This window comes from Macaca fascicularis, chromosome 20 (genome assembly GCF_037993035.2).
Source record: "Macaca fascicularis isolate 582-1 chromosome 20, T2T-MFA8v1.1".
In the NCBI taxonomy this organism is placed as follows: domain Eukaryota; kingdom Metazoa; phylum Chordata; class Mammalia; order Primates; family Cercopithecidae; genus Macaca; species Macaca fascicularis.
In genome coordinates this window covers 65,133,552-65,156,526 of record NC_088394.1, presented here as the reverse complement: position 1 = coordinate 65,156,526, position 22,975 = coordinate 65,133,552, and the positions used below count along the sequence as shown (strand labels likewise).

The following is a 22,975-nucleotide window of genomic DNA, read 5'->3' as shown; positions in this document are numbered from 1 at the left end:
TGGCGTGAACCCGGGAGGCAGAGCTTGCAGTGAGCTGAGATCCGGCCACTGCACTCCAGCCTGGGCGACAGAGCGAGACTCCGTCTCAAAAAAAAAAAAAAAAAAAGAAAACATGGATGAGCCTTAACCACGATACTAAATGAGTAGAAGGAGGCAGACACAGAAGGCTACATATTGTATGACTCATTTATATGAAATGTCTAGAATAGGCAAATCCATAGTGAGAAGGTAGATTAGTGATTGCTAGGGGCTTGGGGGAGAGGAGAATGGGGGCGTGGAGTATGGAGTTTCTTTTGGGGGGCAATGAAAATGTTGTGGAATTAGATATTGATGATAGTTGCATAACTTTATGAATATGCTAAAAATGCAGAATTATATACTTTGAAAGGGTGAATTTTATGCTATATAAATTATATCTCAATTTAAGAAACTGTGACAAGAAATACAAGGTAAGGGGAAGAGCGGGCTCTGGTGCTACTGATGAAGAGAGCACACTCATTTTACCTCCTTCGGGTCAGCAGCAGCAGCCTTGCAGAAGGCCGGCCCCATCTGCCTGGGCCTGGCTTTGACTTTCTGCTGTTCATCAACTTCTCTCAGCTTGGGTCTGTCCCCAGCCTAGTACTGCTCCTTTTCCGACACCCTTTTGGCCCTGCTCTCTGAGGACCCTGACTCAAATCCTGGGACAAATAAGCCCCTGAAATCTCTAGGAGTAACTCTTGTAATTAAAAAGGCAGAGCATCTTATACAAACTATTTCTTTCTTTTTTTTTTTTTTTTTGAGATGGAGTCTGGCTCTGCCGCCCAGGATGGGGTACAGTGGCCGGATCTCAGCTCACTGCAAGCTCTGCCTTCCAGGTTTACGCCATTCTCTTGCCTCAGCCTCCCGAGTCGCTGGGACTACAGGCGCCCGCCACCTCGCCCAGCTAGTTTTTTTTTTTGTTTTTTGTTTTTTTTTTTTGAGACGGAGTCTTGCTCTGTCGCCCAGGCTGGGGTGCAGTGGCCGGATCTCAGCTCACTGCAAGCTCCACCTCCCGGGTTTACGCCATTCTCCTGCCTCAGCCTCCTGAGTAGCTGGGACTACAGGCGCCCGCCACCTCGCCCGGCTAGTTTTTTGTATTTTTTAGTAGAGATGGGGTTTCACCGTGTTAGCCAGGATGGTCTTGATCTCCTGACCTCGTGATCCACCCGTCTCGGCCTCCCAAAGTGCTGGGATTACAGGCTTCAGCCACCGCGCCCGGCCTAAACTATTTATTTTCTTAACCAGGGTTTGCCTTCTCTCTCACAGAGAAGTAGGAGAGTAATCTCCAGTATTAATGGTGAACCCACCATTCATAAATAACCTTATTAGGAAGAGGCTTCGGCCATCAGAGTCCAATACCGAGCTCATGTGACTAAAAATCATTCCTGTGTGGAGGCCTGAGTTTGCCTCAGAACTTAAACCAGCCATCAATTAATAATTAATCCCCAGGAAGCTAAGGCAGGAGGATTGCTTGAGCCTAGGAGTTTCAGGCTGCAGTGAGCTCTGATCATGCCACTGCACTCTAGCCTGGGTGACAGAGCAAGACATCCATCTCTTTAAAAAAAATTAATCCTGGCAGGGCGCAGTAGTTCACGCCTGTAATCTTGGCACTTTGAAAGGCAGAGGTGGGCAAATTGCTTGAGGTCAGGAGTTCGAGACTAGCCTGGCCAACATGGCAAAACCCATCTCTCCAAAAAAAAAAAAAAAAAAAACAAAAACAAAAAATTAGCTGAGCATGGTGGAATGCACCTGTAATCCCAGCTAGTCAAGAGGCTGAGGCACAAGAATCGCTTGAACCCAGGAGGCAGAGGCAGCAGTAAGCTGAGATTGAGCCACTGTACTCCAGCCTGGGTGACAGAGCAAGACTCTGTCTCAAAAAAAAAAACCTCCCAAACTCTTTCCCTGAAGATGCTTCCAGGCTTTGCTTATTTTTGAAGAAACAATCTGATGTTAAGACTTTTTATCATTTTGAAGGAATTAATTCTAAAGCTGAATACTGATCTCCCAGTAGACAGAGCAGAGAATAGATTATTCTTTTGTCATCTAAAATTAGGGATTACAAGGAAGAAAAGCTGCTCTGGGAATTATCTTTTAATACTAAAAAGCAAGGGAAAGAGTTTCAATATAAAATGCTGGCATACCTAGCCACTATAAATCCATGTGCAAAGTTCTCAAATATTTCATAGTTCTTCTAAGAAGTCAACTTTCAATAAACTATGTAGAGGGCTGCAGCAGTAGTTACCTTGATAAATCAACTCCCCAATCACTCATTTTTTTAAGATCAACTTTTTTTTCCAATTGTATATATATTCAATTCTCGTTATTTGTGGTAGTTATGGTTTATAAAGTTGCTGTGAGTGCTGCATTAGCAGATATTGAACCACTGCTTCTAGGGGAAACGTAAGATTAGGGTCCTCAGAGCCTTTGGTCACACCAAATCACTCATCTTTTTTTTTTTTTTTTTTTTTTCTTTGAGACGGAGTCTTGCTCTTGTCACCCAGGCTGGAGTGCAATGGTGCGATCTTGGCTCACTGCAACCTCTGCCTCCCAGGTTCAAGTGATTCTCCAGCCTTAGCCTCCCCAGGAGCTGCGACTACAGGCGCCCACCACCATGCCTGGCTAATTTTTGTATTTTTAGTAGAGATGGGGTTTCACTATGTTGGCCAGGCTGGTCTTAAACACCTGAGCTCAAGCAATCTCGTGCGTCAGCCTCTTAAGTAGCTGAGACTATGGGCATGTGCCAACACACCCTGCTTTGTTTTTGTTTTTGAAGCAGGCAACTACCTTGCTTGGTTCAGGGGTTAGCGTGAAAAGCAGGCAAAGAGAATTGGGAAATCTTCTCTTTGGATCTTTCCCTTCCAAATTGCCTCTCTTCCTCCTGCAGCTGTGGTTTCCCCAGACTTGGTCTCCTGGTTCCTCAGGCCAGAAAAGCTGTGATCTCTCTGCCAGTGCCCCTACTATATCGCATGCCTTGCCAAGTATACTTGTCCCTAGGTTAAAACAAGCAAATGGAACTCATCGTGTGCATCACCTCTCCTCTAAGCATGAACTCCCCATCAGAACTGGCCTGCTTCTAAGCCCTCTCCAGGGATTTCAGGTAGCCCACCAAAGTGCTGGGATTACAGGCGTGAGTCACTGCACCCGGCGAAAATAAGTTTTTCAATAACAAAGTGAATGCAGGGCCAGGCACAGTGGCTCCGTTGAGGTCAGGAGTTCAAGAACAACTTGGCCAACATTGTGAAACCCCGTCCCTACTAAAAATACAAAAATTAGCAGAGCGTGATGGTGCGAATCTGTAATCCCAGCTACTCAGGAGTCTGAAGCACGAGAATTGCTTGAACCCAGGAGGTGGAGGTTGCAGTGAGCCAAGATCACACTACTGCACTCCAGCCTGGGCACCAGAGTGAGACTCTCTCAAAAAAAGAAAGTGAATGCAGTATTTCCCTTCAATGTGGATATTGTGTTGGCTGCACAAAACTCTGGCTACGTTCAAATGGGAAAGAGGTAAAAACTGCCTCATGAGTTAGGGGCATTGTAGTTTCCCCTTTCTGATCCCATTCTATCTCCTGAACCCCTACCTCCTTTTCCAGCTGCCACAACCACAGAGGCCCTTGGCTGATGCATCCTCAAGCAACAGAGAATTCACTGAAACCTGGTATTATCTTTTGGCACTCTATAGCTTGAGAGACAGTGATTAGAAGGGGGAAAAACATAGAACTTCATCAACAGTGTGGCATTTTCACTTCAGCTGTTCCTGGGGGCAAAACAGAGCCATAAAGAGAAATTCCAGATTGAAAGCTTTGTGGTTATCTCTGCTTCTCATTAAAGTGCCCCTGATTATAATCACACCTACGATTACAAGATTTAACACACCTGGTCTCAAGGATGTACTAGGAAGAGGAATCATCTGTTCATCCCTTCCCATTTCCTTTTCTTTATTCACTAAGCACAACTTACACGTTTCAGTGAGTGCAGACTAGAGACGGTTTGGAGAACAGGCGGAGGTTTTTCATTCACATGGGTTTTGAAAGTGACAAAAATCTTCCATGGCCACAAATTATTTTAGTACTAGTGAGACAAGTGGTGTTGGTTTCATTGGCTACACACAGATGTGAGAAATCTGGATAGAGTTTCTATTTCTTCTCTGACTTTGCTAACCAGACATTTTCCTCTGCTACACACACACACACTCGCTCTGTCTCTCGCTTGCTCTCTCGCTTGCTCTCACTTTTACTCTCTCACTCAGTAAGGGTGTGTGCACTTACAGGGTCTCTCTCTGACACCCAGACTGAAGTGCAGTGGCGTGATCTTGGCTCACTGCAACCTCCGCCTCCCAGGTTCAAGTGATTCTCCTGCCTCAGCCTCCTGACTAGCTGGGATTACAGGCATATGCCACCATGCCTGGCTACTTTTTTGTATTTTTAGTAGAGGCAGAGTTTTGCCAGGTAGGCCAGGCTTGTCTTGAACTCTTGGGCTCAAATGATCCACCCACCTCAGCCTCCCAAAGTGCTGGGATTACAGGCGGTGAGCCACTGTACCCAACCAACTTGTGTTTTCAAATACATTTTTGCTTTGAAATAATTTTAGATTTACACAAAAGTTGCAAAGATAGTACAAAGTCCCTGTATACCCCTCATCCATTCCCCTACTGTTAACAACTTACTTAACATCTTCGCCAAGAATTTTGTAGATCTTAACAGTGGATGAAAAACACTGATTCTTCTTAACTCCCTCTCATACAGTGGATTCTCAATAAGAGCAGTGTGTGTTATTGTCCCTATAGCAATTTATTTAATTATATGCATTACTGAGCTATAATCTATATGTCCCCCATCCCCATTGAGGTCCTAGGTAAAACCCTGGATCCACCATCCTTCCAAGTGAGTGCTCCAAGTTAATGAGCAAGTCTTTCCCTACAGAAGTTTTTTGTTTGTTTTTGTTTGTTTTTTGAGAAGGAGACTCACTCTGTCACCCAGGCTGGAGTGCAGTGGTGCGATCTGGGCTCACTGCAACCTCTGCCTCCCAGGTTCAAGTGATTCTCCTGCTTCAGCCTCCTGAGTAGCTGGGATTACAGGCGCCCGCCACCACGCCCGACTAATTTTTGTACTTTGAGTAGGGACGGGGTTTCACCATGTTGGCCAGGCTGATCTCGAACTCCTGACCTCAGGTGATCCATGCGCCTCAGCCTCCCAAAGTACTGAGATTACAGGTGTGAGCCACTGTGCCCAGCTACATAAGTTTTTATGAGTCAGCCAACCCATATTCCTTTGTATCACTATTAGTTGCCACCCCAATACCCATTTCCTGCCAAAATTCAATTTCATTCAGAGTAGCAATGTGCCAACTAAATACATTGTCAGGCTCCTCTGCAGCTAGAAACAATTGTGTGACACAGTTTTGGCCAACGAAATAGAAATTCTCCTGGGGGGTTCTGGGAAACTGTCCTAGTTCCCCAAAATAAGAAACAAAAGCACTTACGGCTGTCCTTCTCTTATCTTCTTTCTTACTCATTTAAATCATTCACAATGGCCAGAGCTGCAGCAGCTATCTTGTAGCCATGAAGCAAAGGCCACAAGGATTATAGAAATGTTGATCCTGTTGATACTGAGCTGCTAAACAGACACCACCTACTTACATTTCTTGTGATGTGAGAAAAATCCTTACTTGTTTAGGACATCGTAGTTGAAGTTTTTCTAATTTGTAGTTGAACAGGCTCATAGCAGATAAGTTCATTCAATCCAAACCTTCACCTACACAAGGTGGAGGAGAAGGGGGAGAAATGCAGCTGAGGGTAAAGCACTATTCCCAAAGCACTGGGAAATCCAACGGCCTCGCTAGTGAGCTGCAACAACAGCAAGTCGCTATGTAAAGAGAAAAGGTGGCTATGTAGGAAAGGAAGGGGATAACTTACCGAGTCCATGCCTGTACAAAAATGGCATCAGAAACTCCATATGGTAACATTCTAGGATGAATAAAGCCCATGTGTGTGACAAAACAATCACTTTTTTTTTTTTTTTTTTTTTGAGACAGAGTTTCACTCTTGTTGTCCAGGCTAGAGTACAATGGCGCCATCTCGGCTCACTGCAACCTCCGCCTCCCAGGTTCAAGCAATTCTCCTGTTTCAGCCTCCTGAGTAGCTGGGATTACAGGCATGCACCACCACACCCGGCTAATTTTGTATTTTTAGTAGAGACGGGGTTTCTCCATGTTGGTCAGCTGGTCTCGAACTCCTGACTTCAGGTGATCCGCCTGCCTCGGTCTCCCTAAGCGCTGGGATTATAGGTGTGAGTCACGAAGCCTGGCCTAAAAGAATCACTTTTATAATGGCTTCACTGACACTTGGTTAAATATCGATGTGTTAGCCACAGATGAGCATTGTGGATACTGGGTGGTGAATTATTAATGCAAATTTTCCATAGGAAGTCAACTGGGAATGTGTTTCCACATTATACTGACATGTAAAAGTATATATGTAAATATATACTTTCTTCCTGTATGGGCCATACACTGGGGAGAAATCCAGCCAAACCCTCTCGAAGGAGGAAGAAAATTTAATTTATGCAGCAACTAACATGTCATGGATTGAACTCAGCTAGAAAGGAAACATCTTCAATGAGGCCCTTTAGTAATTCAGAATGAACAATTAAATGAGTCAGGAAGGCAAGGCACTGAAGTTCATGCTGCAGGGGCAGGGTGAATGTGTTCTAGCTAGCTCACCTTGGAACAATGAGGACAATGCCAGGATTCAGGGCCTCAATCTATAACCTTGTGCTCTGGTTTTTCTCCAGCAGTTAGTATATAGTTTGGTCAATGTTACTGAGGTAATACAGACATACACTGAAGATACAAACAAGGATTTTTTCCTGCTACAAAATCCCTGTTGACGGACTCATTTGGATGAATCCATCGACGGAAGAGGTTTGAGGCCTTCCCTGGTAAAAGGAAAATTGAGAAATAGACAAATAAAAGAGGTGGAGAAATTGCAAAGGGCGAGAGACTGACTGACCTCAGTAGCTTTCTGGCTGAGTCCCCGAAGCAGCAGCACAACCACATGTATGGCAGCTCTGCGTACTTGAACTTCACTGTCTGTTTTGGCCACAGCAATCAGGCAAGCTGTTACCTAGGAAGATGAAGGAAGATGAAGTTGATAAGAATCAGAGTTGCACAATTACCTATAACCTTTCAACTGTGTTCCACTTACTATACATTCATCAAGAGCAATCTGGCTTAGAAAGGGCTGGACAGTTGCTTAATCCTCAACAAAGAGGGTGAGATCTAGTGGGAGAGATCTTGATGCAGTCTGGCTTTTCTGGTAGAGGACAAAATCTGGTTTGGAATTTAAGAACGAGATTATAGAGTGGGAAGGAATATGTGTACTGTATATTATATGTATTTTTTAAAAGGTAAGGTCAAATGCTAGTATTTCCACAGAAGTGAGGAAGAATTGTTCCTTGTCCCCCTTTAAGAACATCAAATCAAAGGAAAAAAGACGGTCCAAACCATAGCTGCTTCTAGAGAAGGAGGATCATGGGGATTTAGCTAAGGAGACTTCAGAGTTCACAGTCTGGCATGAATGTGAATGTACCATTGATGAAAGTTTCAGCCTAGGGATACAGAAATACAGATATATTCTAACTGATCTTCTTCAGCATGTCCAGACATTCCAGTCCTACAAATGTAGTGTATACCCGATGTGAGTCAGCAGGGGTCACTTTCAGAGACTTCCTGAATATGGAATAGGGCTTTCTGTGCTCAATTACTTTATGTATTTTTTCTGTTTTGTTTTGAGACAGAGTCTCACTCTGTCACCCAGGCTGGAGTGCAGGGGTGCAAGTGACCCTCCCACCTCAGCCTCCCAAGTAGCTAAGACTACAGGTGTGCACCACCATGCCTGGCTAATTTGATTATTTTTTGTAGGGATGAGGTTTTACCATGTTGCCCAGCTGGTCTTGAACTCCTGGGCTTATGCAATCCTCCTGCCTTGCCCTCCCAAGGTGCTAGGATTACAGGTATGAGCCACCGTGTCAAGCCTGTGCTCAGTTACTTTTTTTTTTTTGAGACGGAGTCTTGCTCTGTCGCCCAGACTGGAGTGCAGTGGTGCAATCTCAGCTCACTGCAACCTCTGCCTCCTAGGTTCAGGTGATTCTCCTGAGTAGCTTGGACTACAGGTGCACATAACCATGCCTAACTTTTTTTGAGACAAGAGTCTCACTGTGTCACCCAGGCTGGAGTGCAGTGGCACGATCTTGGCTCACTACAAGCTCCGCCTCCCAGGTTCATGCCATTCTCTTGCCTCAGTCTCCCGAGTAGCTGGGACTACAGGCACCCACCACCATGCCTGGCTAATTTTTTGTATTTTTAGTAGAGATGGGGTTTTACTGTGTTAGCCAGGATGGTCTCCATCTCCTGACCTCGTGATCTGCCTGCCTCAGCCTCCCAAAGTGCTAGGATTACAGGCGTGAGCCACTGCGCCTGGCCCACCTAAATTTTTGTATTTTTAGTAGAGATAGAGTTTCGCTATGTTGGCCAGGTTGGTCTCGAACTCCTGACTTCAGGTGATCTGCCCGCCTCAGCCTCCCAAAGTGCTGGGATTACAGGCATGAGTTACTGGGCCCGGCCAGTGCTCAATTACTTTAAAAGACCATACTATCACAGGAAAGAAAGACTGGAAATTACTTGCAAAACGGATACATAGTTAATTATGTCATAAAATCAAACAGTTGAATGTAATAGCCACTGTACCCCTCCCTGACTCCTGGTAGGCAGAAAAATGTTTGAAAATCTCAATGAAGTGATACAATTAATAATAATGACAACAAACCTTTCTGAGGCATTCATGTAAGATTTAAAAAGAGAAAAAAAAATTTTTTGAAAGTGCGACCAATGGCAGCAACAATCTGAAGGTATGTCTAACTTATTCAACTGGTCTCTCATATACTTTTATTTATTTATTTGAGACAGGATCTCGCTCTGTCATCCAGGCTGGAGTGCAGTGGTGCAATCTTGGCTCATTGCAACCTCTACCTCCTGGGTTCAACTGATTCTGGTGCCTCAGTCTCCTGAGTGGCTAGGACTACAGGCATGTGCCACCATGCCTGGTTAATTTTTTGTATTTTTTGGCAGAGGCAGGGTTTCACCATGTTGGCCAGGCTGGTCTTGAACTCCTGACCTCAAGTGATCTGCCTGCCTCAGCTTCCCAAAGTGCTGGGATTACAGATGTGAGCCACCGCGCCTGACCTCTCATATACTTTTGTCGTTGGACTTACTGTGTGAGTATATTTCTTGGCCAGTAGTGGAAGGATATCTAATTATGATAGGAAAATAGCCAGACTGTGTTTAGAAACACGTACAAATACATATTATGTTTAAAGAATGGTGAATATGAGAACAAGTGAGGAAACAGGCTTGTGCAGAAATTTTAACTATACAGGTTGTATTTTTCACAGCTTTCAAACAGTTGGGCATAGTTCGAAGTATCTAATTAATCAGTGATGGCAGAGAGATTAGAAGAACTAGCTCGTTCTTAAGTATAATTGCGTCTGTGACGCACTGGCATTTAATCAAGTTGTGCATCTATTAGACAAACTTGCAGCTTGCAAGTGAAGGAAAATCCCAGAGGAGTTCAACCCTTTGGGGACTGCTTTCAGTAAGACCCAGCAAGCTGTTCTGCCTTTGACTTGAGATGCCCAACCCTAAGGCCAGCAGTGGCTTCCATGCCTCTGGCATTAACAGTAGAAGCAATTCAGTCCTAAGAGGAATTCCTTGGGCAACCTCCAAACAGGCAACAATATAATAGCTACCTCCACTTTCAGGCTTAGTATTTACAAGGTAAGAGCTGAAACCAGAGAAACAAGTTAGAGCTAGGTCTGAGTCCCTCTTGACACAGGGAAGTCAAATCTGGTCTGATGGCTAAATTATGGAAGCCAGCCCAAGGCCATGGACCGAGCGGAGGGTCTTAGGCGTTCTGCTTGCTCCCCTCTACATTTAGCTTTGGGTCCCTGCTTCCATGTTTGGCTGACCAAGGCTCCCTGCCTAGAACCATGTTGGTGTCTGCCTTTGTCACCTCTGTTCTGCCTCTCTCTGCTAAGCGGGTCATGCTTCCGCCTCAGGTCTCAGTGTAAGGCCGGCTCTCACAGTTGGGCATTTGGGCATTAATCCCACAGTCGAGATGTCCAGGCAGAAGCATCCTGCCTGGAAAAAGGCTTTTCCTTCAAGGGCAATTCTTTTTGTTGAGATGGAATCTCGCTCTGTTGCCCAGGCTGGAGTGCAGTAGAGTGATCTCAGCTCACAGCAACCTCTGCTTCCAGGGTTCAAGCAATCCTCCCACCTCAGCCTCCCTAGTAGCTGGGACTACAGGCATGCACCACCATGCCCAGCCTTCTTCTTCTTCTTTTTATTTTTTTGGAGACAAGGTCTCGCTGTGTCACCCAGGCTGGAATGCAGTGGCATGATCTCAGCTCACTGCAGCCTTCACCTCCCAGGCTCTGGCGCTCCTCCCACCTCAGCCTCCTGAGTAGCTGGGACTGCAGGCGCCCAGCACTACACATGGCTAATTTGTGTAGATTCTGTAGAGATGGAGTTTTGCCATGTTGCCCAGGCTGGTCTCAAACTCCCCAACTCAAGTGATCCGCCTGCCTCGGCTTCCCAAAGTGCTGGGATTCCAGGCATGAACCACTGCACCCCAGTCAAGGCCAATTCTTGAATCCCTGTGCCACCTTGAAGGTATGACTGAGAGAGGAGCTGGTTATGACAAGCCTTGCTGAGATCAGCTGAAATAGCCTTCTGCTTGCTATGGGCTATTAGTGACTTATGCACCAGACTCCACCAAACCCATCTGTAGTCAGCCATCCAGGACAATCAGGAAGAGGCCCGAGAACTGAAGAGCATTTGGGAAACTTCCTCAACCCCTCTGTCACCAGGACCAAATCATGTGAAATGTATAATGGTCTGCCACATAACATGTTTTTTGAGCATCAGAATTTCAATATAGTCTTACGGATATCATCTAAAGATTAGAACAGCCTTCTGTTCAGGTCAGGCACCCATAACCAGCTTATAATGCTGCTCTCCAGCAGACCAGAGAGACAGACCCCTTGGCCAACACTAGAAGTGGGGAGGATGTAGGCCACTCTCTTCTACGTATCCAGGCTGGAAAAGTCACTTCAAGGCTAGTCTCTCACCTCCAACTCCAACAACATAATGAACACTGAGTTCTACCTCTAAAAACCTTGGTGAGATAGATAGATGATGTAAGGTCTTTACTAATTTATGAATTGGTGTATTATTTCTATTCTCTAAGTTCTCTCAGAGGGCAGAAATCCATTCTTTTTTTTTTTTTTTTTTTTGAGGCAGAGTCTTGCTCTGTTGCCCAGGCTGGAGTGCAGTGGTGTGCTCGCAGCTTACCGCAACCTTTGCCTCCCGGGTTCAAGCGATTCTTGTCTCAGTCTTCTGAGTAGCTACACGCGCCTGCCACCACACCTGGCTAATTTTTGTATTTTTAGTAGAGATAGGGTTTTGCCATGTTGGCCAGGCTCTCAAACTCCTGACCTCAAATGATTGCCCACCTTGGCTTCCCAAAGTGCTGGGATTATAGGCGTGAGTCACTGTGCCCAGCCAGAAATTCATCCTTTTGTCACCTGCTTTGAGTAGAGCATACTATGGAAGGCTTTCTCTTCACTGGTGAAATCAGTAAATTGCATCCACTTCTAAAAACCATCCAGAGAGAAACATGCTGATTGCTTTGGAAGCATTAAAGGTCAGTTTCAGCAATTTAACACTTAACAGGAGCCAAGAGAAATAAGGAAAAACACTCCCAAAACAGCTGGCACACACCAAGCATAACCAGAACTATATAAATAAAGATAGTACAAATGGCAAGATTACCAAAAACTGACTTTGGAAAATTCCAGGCGAGAAGTTGCCAGAATTGAGGTACGTATCAAGGAAGCATGACTTTAATTTTCCAACTGCATCTTCATCCATTTTGCTAAAGCTTCCTTTGTTAAAACTCAGTTGGTTTGCTAACTTGTCTACAACTTTACCATCTGTAAACCAAGAAACCTTAACAGCAAAGACAGTGTGACCAACCATTCTCATGAGCTTGGCTTACTCAACCCGCCATGAAAGAAACCATGGCAGACACTTTAGCTTTCTTGGGGTTTCCCAGAACATCTATCTCAGGCCTCATCTCAGGGGTCTATGTATCCTCAAACTGCACTGATTGTGCAAAACTGATAATAAATTCAGGTCATTCCGTGGGATCAGAGGCAGTGGCTTTGTATCAGCCCCCAAACCTCAGGTACGTGGAATTCTGGGCACCATGTTAAAAGGAGACTGGACTTGTCACCTCGGACACATTTTTTTTTTTTTTTTTTTTAGACGGAGTCTGGCTCTCTCGCCCAGGCTGGAGTGCAGTGGCTGGATCTCAGCTCACTGCAAGCTCCGCCTCCCGGGTTTACGCCATTCTCCTGCCTCAGCCTCCCGAGTAGCTGGGACTACAGGCGCCCACCACCTCGCCCGGCTAGTTTTTTTTTTTTTTTGTATTTTTTAGTAGAGACGGGGTTTCACCGTGTTAGCCAGGATGGCCTCGATCTCCTGACCTCGTGATCCGCCCATCTGGGCCTCCCAAAGTCCTGGGATTACAGGCGTGAGCCACCACGTCCGGCCTGGGACACATCTTATTTGCTGTAGTGAGGACAGGCCTCTCACTGTGGTTCACTTAAATCATATTTACTTCTCACAGAGAGTGATAAAGATGAAGAACCTATCAAGATTTGGTTTTAAGCGACACGGCCTTTGACAAGAACAAGGAGAAATTGGAAAAAAAAAAAGAAAAAAAAAAGAATGTTCTCTACAGATTAATTCTTGACATCAACAGAGAGGAAAAACCTGAATTCCCAGTATAGTGACTGTGGAAGGGGTGAGCCTATACTTTGTATTCCTTCCCGACCAGCTGGCACCATCAGAGCAGACAGTGCCCAAATCTGGATCACCCAATAGTTACGACAACTTTCTTCAGATGCCGAAGAGCCATAGCCAGAGAGGAAGGGCTCTGATGCCCTCAGACCACGTTGTGTTAGAAGGGACTACAGTGGCTGGTTTGTTCAATTTCATTTTCTTCTGCTTATTATTTTTAACAGGTTTAATTCACTTTATTCTTCTTGTATGCCAGCTTATGTTGTGGCCAGGTACAGTGGCTCATGCCTGTAATCCCAGGACTTTGGGAGGCCGAGGCAGGCGGATCACCTGAGGTCAGGAGTTCGAGACGAGCCTGGCCAATGTGGTGAAACCCCATCTCTACTAAATATACAAAAATTAGCCAGGCCTGGTGGCGCACACCTGTAATCCCAGCTACTCGGGAAGCTGAGGAAAGAGAATCGCTTGAACCCGGGAGGCAGAGGTTGCAGTGAGCCGAGATCCCCACTGCACTCCAACCTGGCGACACAGTGAGACTCTGTCTCAAAAAAAAAAAAAAAAAAAAAGAAAGCTTATGTTGTAAACACAGCTGGAGCCTGAGTCCTCTGCATGGAGACTCTGGTGTGGGTCTTGATGAGATGGTCAGTGCATTCCTGACAGGGAGGCTTGGTGAATAGTGTCTTTCCAGAGGTTGGGGGTCAGGCAGCTATAGGTCCTAGAGATGGCATCAAAGGTAGCCTTGGTGAAGTTGTCCAGGGTGGCAGTGCAGCCCCTGGCTGAGGTGTAGCAGTCGTCAATACCGGCCATCAGCAGCAGCATCTTGGACACAGGAGTTGAGATGATGCCATTGTTCCTGGGGGCAGGGATAAAGTGTACTAGCTTAGAGCTAAAGCAGCCTGTTCACCATACAGGGGGCGATGTAGGACTTGCCGGTCTTGTTCCCCCAATAACATCACCACATAGGGACAATGGAAAGCTTGGCCAGGATGATGGTCCCTTAGATGGCAGTAGTAACCTCCTTGAAGCACTTGACACCTAGACCGATGTGGCCATGATAGTTCCTAACAGTAGCAAATGCCTTGAATCTGGTGCGCTGGCCAGTGTGGGTCTGTTTCTACACAAGCATAATCTTCAAAACCTCACCCATGAGAGACGCCCCCCTGAAAAAAGCCAATGATATCACACTCCTCAATGGGCAGGGAGAAGAGATAGGTCTCCAGGGACTTGATCTTCATGTGCTTGACCAGAGGGCCCAGCTTGGTGATGGGTATCCACTCCTTGTCCTCAGTCGTGCCTCTATGAGTTCCATAGTCTCAGCTCCAGCCTTGACCATGACCGCGAGCCCAGTCCTGCATGCTGCTACCAAAGCCTCTGAGGAAGCCATGGCAGTTTTCCATTTAGGGTCCCCAGGGCCTCTAGGACCTCCTGCCACATTGGCATCATCCTCCAGTTTGGTGATTTCTCAGAAAGGAAGCTGTTCAATTTGATCTCAAAATAGATTATGCTTCTCCTCTTCCTCTGCCTGGCTAACACTTGATCAACATAACCTTCTTGATGCCCTGACAAGTTAACCCAGGGTCCCAGCTCTGGGTTCCCCAGTGCTTTGTGCTGGCTCTATCGTGTCACTCCTATCCACTGTGGATTTACTCCTCTGCATTTCACACACGCTACTGAAACTTCCTTAAGGGAAGAGATTGGGTCCTTTATTTGTGTCTTCTAGCATACTTGCCAGATAACAGATGCTCACGAAGGAGAATTCCTTCTGTTTGCAAAGACAAGTTTCCCAAAGCTCAAGTTCCTTCTCCACTAGCACGCCCTGGAACTAAGCAATTCTGAGACTTCAAGGGCTTTCACAGGACACTGAAAGAACTGTCCTAGAAAAAGCCACAGTAACTTTTTATTTTATTTACTTATTTTTGAGACAAAGTCTCTCTCTATTGCCCAGGCTGGAGTATAATGGTGTGATCTCAGCTCACTGCAACCTCCGCCTCCTGGGTTCAAGTGATTCTCCTGCCTCAGCCTCCTGAGTAGCTGGGATTATAGGTACCTGCCACCACATGGGGCTAGGTGTTGTATTGTTAGTAGAGACAGGGTTTCACCTTGTTGACCAGGCTGGTCTCGAACTCCTAACCTCAGGTGATCTGCCTGCCTTGGCCTCCCAAAGTGGTGAGATTACAGGCATGAGCCACCACACCTGGCAACAGTAACTTTTTTTTTTTTTTGAGATGGAGTCTTGTTCTGTCGCCCAGGCTGGAGTGCAATGGTGTGATCTCGGCTCACTGCAACCTCAGCCTCCAGGTTCAAGCAATTATCTGCCTCAGCCTCCCCAGATTACAGGCGCCTGCCACCACACCTAATTTTTTGTGTTTTTAGTAGAGATGGGGTTTCACCATCTTGGCTAGGCTGTTCTTGAACTCCTGACTTCGTGATCCACCCACCTCAGCCTCCCAAAGGGCTGGGATTACAGGTGTGAGCCACTGTGCCCGGCCAACAGTAACTTTTTAAAAGAAGTTAGATTGGCTGGACACGGTGGCTCATGCCTGTAATCCTAGCACTTTGGGAGGCTAAGGCGGGTGGATTGCCTGAACTCAGGAGTTTGAGACTAGCCTGAGCAACATGGTGAAACCCTGTCTCTAGTAAAAATATAAAAAAATTAGCTGGGCATTGTGGTGCATGCCTGTAGTCCCAGCTACTTGAGAGGTTGAGGCAAGAGAATTGCTTGAACCCAGGAGGCAGAGTTGCAATGAGTTGAGACTGTGCCACTGTACTGCGGCCTGGGTGACGGAGTGAGGCTCTGTCTCCATAAATGAATGAATGAATGAACGAATGAAGTTAGATCATTTCATTCTTCCACCCTGGCTTCCCATCTCACTTACAGGGAAAGCAAAAGTCCACACAAGGCTCCGCTGGGACTGGCCACTGCCTTTCTGGTGCCAACTCCTGTTCTTCTGTGAAGCCACACTGGCCTTACTGTTCTCCAGCACATGAAGCCTGTACCTGTCACAGGGCCTCTGCACTCACATCTCCCTCCACCTGGAATGCTCCCTCCCTAGGTTTCTAGATCAACCCCTTGCTTCCTTATATCTTTGCTCAAAGGTCACTTGTCAGTCAGGCACAGTGGCTCATTCCTGTAATCCCAGCACTTTGGCAGGCTGAGGCAGGCAGGTTGCATGAGCTTAGGAGTTTGAGACCAGCCTGGACAACATGGTGAAATCCCATCTCTACTAAAACAACACAGAAAAAATTAGCTGGGTGGGGCGGCACACGCCTGTAGTCCCAGCTACTTGGGAGGCTGAGGCAAGAGAATTGCTTGAACCCAGGAGGTGGAGGTTGCAATGAGCCAAGATCGTGCCACTGCACTCCAGCCTGGGCGACAGAGCAAGACTGACTGTCTCAAAAAACAAAAGTCACTTGTCAGGAAAGCTTTTCCTGTCCATTCGAGACAATAGCAAACTCCCTTTGGGCTCCTTATCTTGCTAAATTTATCTCTTTGGTGCTTATCATCACCTGACACAGTATAAATCTGTATATCCATGTTTACTTGTTTACTGCCTACCTCTCCTCTCCAGAAGTCAGGTCCAGGAGGACAGGGACTCTGTTGTCTTCACAGCTGGGTCCCTAGCACAGAGCATATGGCTTGGCTCTAGTCCCAACTGGCACAGGGTAAGTGCTCATTACATATTTGTTGAATGAATAAATGAATGAAGAACTACTTAAGAGCCAGGCCAAATACCCCACTCTTTGCGTGTGAATGAACTAGAGTTGTCTGACTATAGGAGGACTCAAATGCTGAAATACTAAGACTGGCAGGTATCCAACATGTTCAAACTTGTAGTCCACCCAAGGTAGCTGGTTTGGCAACGAAGACAAGGCGAACATGGGATGCTGCATAAGAAGGAACATCTAAAAGGAAGAGAGATAAATTATATGGGATGAAAACACCTGTTTTTTTTTCAAATCAGAGGGAAAATATTGCCTTCTGAAGTCTCACTGCCAAAAGCAAGTGCTATTAAAAACCAGAGCTGTATCACCCTTCCTGTGTGTAGCTTTTCTCATATGGCAATTCTATTCAGCTTCCAAGGCACAAAAGCAACCTTATAAATGAACTGAAAACATTTATTTTTTTATTTATTTTTTTGAAACAGGGTCTCACTCTATTACACAGGCTGGAGTGCAGTGTTGCGATCATGGCTCACCACAGCCTTGACCTCCCCTCCCCAGGGTCAGGTGATCCTCCTGCCTCAGTCTCCGAAGTAGCTGGGACTACAGGCATGCATCACCTTGCCCCAATTTTTTTTTTTGAATTTTTGTAGACACAGGGTCTCGCTGTGTTGCCCAGGTTGGTCTTGAACTCCTGGGCTCAAGTGATCTGCCCACCTTGGCTTCCCAAAGTGCTAGGAGTACAGATGTGAGCCACTGTGCCCAGCATGAAAACATTTATTGAGAGACAATATAGAAGAGTGGTTAAGAGCTGACTTCTGGAACCAACTACCTGCATTCAAATCCCAGCCTTGCCACTTTCTAGTTGCACAACCTTGGCAACTTATTTATCTGTGCCTCAGTTCCCTCTATGAAAACTGGATCAGTAGGCCAGGTGCAGCGGCTCATGCCTGTAATCCTAGCACTTTGGGAGGTTGAGGTGGGCGGATCACGAGGCCAGGAGATCGAGACCATCCTGGCTAACACGGTGAAACCCCATCACTACTAAAAATACAAAAAATTAACCAGGCATGGTGGCGGGCACCTGTAGTCCCAGCTACTGGGGAGGCTGAGGCAGGAAAATGGCATGAACTCGGGAGGCGGAGCTTGCAGTGAGCCAAAATTGTGCCACTGCACTCCAGCCTGGGCGACAGAGAGAGACTCCATCTCAAAAAAAAAAAAAAAAAGAAAAAAGAAAATTGGATCAGTTGACATCTGTAAGGTACTCAGGAGTATAGAGTGCTTGCTATGCTGTTATGACTATTTTTTTTGAGACAGGGTCTCACTGTGTTGCCCAGGCTGGAGTGCAAGGATACCATCACAGCTCACTGTATCCTCTGCCTCCCAGCTTCAAGCAGTTCTCCTACCTCAGCCTCCCAAGTAGCTGGGACTACAGGCGTGTGCCACCACACCTGGCTAATTCTGGTACTTTTTGGTAGAGATGGGATTTAACCATGTTGCCCAGGCTGGTCTTGAACTCCTAACCTCAAGTGATCTGCCTACCTCGGCCTCCCAAAGTGTTGAGATTATAGGTCTGAGCCACCGTGCCTGGCCTTGCTATGACTATTATTGAAACACATAGGAACTAGCCTTCCCAACCAGCTTTCTCCGCTCTTGAAACATTCAATATTGTATTAATCAGCCAACACTTAGCATCCACTATGTACCAAGCACTGTGATAGGTACTAGGGGGTATGACAAGGTGAATCAAGATGAGTTCTGCCCTTGTTGTGCTCACAATTTACTAATGACCACAAACATTCCTGGGACTGATTCTGTAGAAACAGTCTAGCTCTCTAGAAGTGGGGCAGGATCACTGGACAAGAGGTTTGCCAGGAAGGCGCCCCAAAGCAGCAGCTCCGCATCTCAAGTTTTTTTTTTATTTTTAATTTATTTTATTTTATTTTTTGAGATCGAGTCTTGCTCTGTTGCCAGGCTGGAGTGCAGTAGTATGATCTTGGTTCACTGCAACCTCCACCTCCCAGGTTCAAGCAATTTTCCTGCCTCAGCTTCCTGAGTAGCTGGGACTACAGGTGTGCACCACCAGGCCAGCTAATTTTTGTACTTTTGTTTAGTAGAGATGGAGTTTCACCATGTTGGCCAGGATGGTCTCGATCTCTTGACCTCGTGATCTGCCCACCTCGGCCTCCTAAAGTGCTGAGATTACAGGCGTGAGCCACAGTGCCCTGCCCTCACCTGTTTTAAGGTTGAAACATAAAGGAAAACGGTGCTTTTCTTTGTGTCAGCACCCATGGTAGGCAAACAACCTACTACCTATTTGCACAAGGCTTGATTCTTGCTGTGAGCCAGGAAGCCATAAAGTAACAAGGCCTTTCATGATGTGGCCCCTACCTGCGCTTTCTTGCCTCAGCTTCTGCATTTGTTCAAGTGAACGCAGTTAAACTTAGCCCCCGCCCCTTCACTACAGCATTTGGAACCTTCCTAAACATGTCAGGCCATCTCATGCCCTTTGCACAGCTGCTCCCTCTGCTGAAATGCTCATCCCTGACTTTTTTTTACCTAATTTCTACTTGTTCTCTGGATTCAGCTCCAAGGATTTCTTCCTCCAGGACATCTTTGCCAATACCCGAACCTGACCAAGGGACTCCTCAAAGGTGCTCCCATAGCATCGATCCCAGTGGACTATAATTGTAATCACTGATGTCTGTGTCTGCCATATTCCCCACGCCCAGAAGGCAAGGTGGTATCTGACAGGGTTTTGTATCCTCAGCCCCTAACACGGCAGTTGTTTTGAAAACATACGGCTGGGGACATCTGAAGGACACTGGTCACTCTGCTCTTCTTATTTCCTTTTTTTTTTTTTTGAGATGGAGTCTTGCTCTGTCACCCAGGCTGGGGTACAGTGACGTGATCTTGGCTCACTGCAATCTCTGCCTCCCAGGTTCAAGCGATTCTCCTGCCTCAGCCTCCTGAGTAGCTGAGATTACAGGTGCTTGCCAACACTCTCGGCTAATTTTTGTATTGTTAGTAGAGATGGGGTTTCACCATCCTGGCCAGGCTGGTCTTGAACTCTTGACCTTAGGTGATCCACCCACTTTGGCCTCCCAAAGTCCTGGGATTATAGGTGTGAGCCACCACACCCAGCCTGTTCTTCTTATTTCCTTAATGCTCATCCTTATCACTGTCATCATCAGCCCCCTTCAAATGACCAAGATGATCCTTAAGAAAAATCTTAATATAGAAAAATAAAATGTCTGTACTAGAATGGCACCTTCTCAGTGAGACTCACCTGATACCCTGTTGAGCACTGCAGCCGCCCCACCACCTAAGACTACAATCCTCATCAGTTTCCCTTCTCCTACTTTTTTTTTTTTCCATAGCACTTGTCATGGTCTAATATACTAGATACTTTACTTACTGATTATATATAGCATTTATTACCTGTCTACTCTCTCTAGAATAGAAGCTCCATGAAGATGGGAATCACTGTCTAGTTTGAAGAGTGATGTGTCTTAAGTGTCCAGAATACTGCTTGGCATGTAGTAGGCACTCAATACAAATTGTTGAATAAATCGTTATGTCAAACATATATGTCTTGTAACAATCTTGTAACAATCTTGCATTACAGGTATTTTAATCCCATTTTCTAGATCAAGAAACTGAACTCAAAGTCATTTGTTCAAGTGAATGCAGTTAAACAGATGGTGTAGTTGGGCTCTCATTCATTCCCATTTCCAAGTGTACCTGGCAGTTTTGTTATCTTTCAATAGGTCGGGTGGGTCTCCTGACAGATGATGTTTCTTGAATGTTACAAAATCTGCTTTAGCTTAATCTTCCTAATCAACCAAAACCAAGAAATTTCTCTAACACTTTGGATAGTAAATCATATGCTGCTAGCATGCTACAGTTTCCTTAGGAGAGAGAAAGAGAACAGTCTAGGGATTCAAAAATAAATACAGTCTTAATGTTTGAGTTCAGAGGTCATGATATTCAGGTATTGTTCAGGTTCATTAGTTTTACAAAATATATAGATCCCATCAAGTCTCAGCTGGTCCACTTGGAGATCTGCAGAAAACTTTTCTGAAATGCATGGCTATGTTAATTTTTTTTTTTAACTGGGCATGGTGGTGTGTGCCAATAGTTCCAGCTACTCAGAAGGCTGAGGCAGGTGGATCACTTCAGCCCAGGAGTTCGAGACCAACCTGGACAGCATAGCAAGACCCCATCTCTTAAAAAAAAAAAAAGTGTGTGTGATTGTACCAACAACTCTGAATGTACTAAAAACCATTGAGTTGTACACTTTATTTTTATTTTCTTTTGAGACAAAGTCTTGCTCTGTCATCTAGACTACAGTGTAGTGGTGCAATTTTAGCTCACTGCAACCTCCACCTCCCATGTTCAAGCGATTCTCCTGCCACAGCCTCCTAAGTAGCTGAGATTACAGGGATGTGCCACCACGCCTGGCTAATTAATTTTGTATTTTTGGTAGAGAGGGGGTTTCACCATGTTGGCCAGGCTGGTCTTGAACTCCTGACCTCAGGTGATCTGCCTGCCTTGGCCTCCCAAAGTGCTGAAATTATAGGCGTGAGCCTCTGCACCTGGCCTGAATTGTACACTTTAAATGGGTAACTTGTATAGTGTGTGAAGTGTATCTCAGTAAAGCCATTATTTAAAAATAATAATATTTGGAGGGCTGGGTGCGGTGGCTCATGCCTATAATTCCAACACTTTGGGAGGCCTGAATCAGATGGATCACCTGAGGTCAGAAGTTCAAGACCATCCTAGCCAAGATGCTGAAACCCTGTCTCTACCAAAAATACAGAAATTATCCAGGCGTGGTAGCAGGTGCCTGTAATCCCAGCTACTCGGGAGGCTGAGGCAGGAGTATTGCTTGAACCCGGGGGCTGGAGGTTGCAGTGAGTAGAGATCATGCCACTGCACTCCAGCTTGGGCGACAGAGGAAGACTCCGTTTCAAAAAAAAAAAAAAAAAGAAAGAAAGAAAAAAAAATTACAAATATTAGTTGGGTGTGGTGGCAGTCACCTGTAATCCCAGCTACTTGGGAGGCTATAGTAGGAGAATTGCTTTAACCCGGGAGGCGGAGGTTGCAGTGAGCTGAGATCACACCATTGTACTCCAGTCTGGGTAACAGAGCAAGAATTCATCTCAAAAAAAAAAAAAAAAAAAATTGGGTTTGGTTCAGATCATGGACCAGTAACTTGTTTTAGTACACAGTTTACAGTTCAGTTTGGTTTGGGTTATGTGAAGAGACCAAGAAAACAGAGAAAAAAAATGTGGGAATCATTTCAGTATCTGACCCAGAAAAGTTACAGTAGTCTGAAACCGTCAGACAATATAACCAAATAGACCCATAAAAGCCTTCTCTTAAGTGTTACAAGTTAATAACACTAAAGAACAAGAGATTTGCTAAGTCCATCTAAAACAGGATGAGATGCCTAATGGTTCACATATATTAGAGCACTTGGGTTTTAAGTAGGTACTTAATGTTGTTGTTTCTAAGTTATTAAAAGAAAAGAAGATACAAAAACCGAGGAATGGGATATCCCTGGTGATCTCTCAGAGAACAGTAAAAGGGAAGGAAATAACTGATATATGTGTAACTTTTCTGAAAATCCTAGGTTGAAATTTAATGAAAAGAGTAGCCCTTATAACCAAATAAAGCAAAATATATGAAGCTCAAGAATCAGGAAATACCATAAATTCAAGTGTATACATACATCTGTGAGTGGGCTTCTCTGCTTATTGATATGACACAACTGCCAAACATTGAAAAAAATTCCCTCTCAGGCCTGGGCACAGTGGCTCATGCCTGTAATCCCAGCACTTTGGGAGGCTGAGGCACGCGGATCACTTGAGGTCAGGAGTTCGAGACCAGCTGGCCAACATGGCGAAATCCCATCTCCACCAAAAATACAAAAATTAGCCGGGCATGGTGGCTCACACCTGTAATCCCAGCTACTCAGGAGGCTAAGACAGGGGAATCGCTTGAATGCAGGAGGTGGAGGTTGCAGTGAGCCGAGATTACACCACTGTACTACAGCCTGGGGAGCAAAGTGAGACTCCATCTCACGAAAAAAAAAAAAAAAAAAAGAAAAAAGAAAAAGGAAAAAGGAAAATTCCCCCTCAGTAGATCCTTCTTAAGATTTGATCCTCTCACTCCTGAAACCTGGGAGGTGGAGGCTGCAGTGAGTCAAGATCACACAACTGCACTCCAGCCCAGGTGACGGAGCAAGACTCCATCACAATTGAAGCAAGACTCCATCACGTTGAAGACTCCTCACCCTTCAATATCCAGTGTATCCTCATTTTCCTTGGGTGCGGTACAAGAGCTTGGGAACCGCTGAATGAGGTACAAGCTAACA

At 45.6% G+C, this 22,975-nt stretch overlaps 1 protein-coding gene across 6 annotated transcripts in view; it reads right to left on the bottom strand.

The window, feature by feature from the left end:
* TANGO6 (transport and golgi organization 6 homolog) overlaps positions 1–22,975 on the bottom strand; it is a 257,551-nt gene that overhangs the window by 31,748 nt on the left and 202,828 nt on the right. For 4 of the 6 annotated variants that reach the window (XR_010583644.2, XR_012429092.1, XM_065536620.2 and 1 more), the window contains one exon: positions 7,025–7,138. Coding sequence is in view for 2 of the 6 variants with exons in the window: in XM_065536620.2 (XP_065392692.1) it covers positions 7,025–7,138 (114 nt within the window). In the remaining 4 variants the exon portion in view is untranslated. Of the gene's footprint in view, positions 1–5,682; positions 5,769–7,024; positions 7,139–22,975 lie in introns of all 6 variants that reach the window. The other 2 variants (XR_010583643.2, XR_012429091.1) reach the window with 1 other exon arrangement.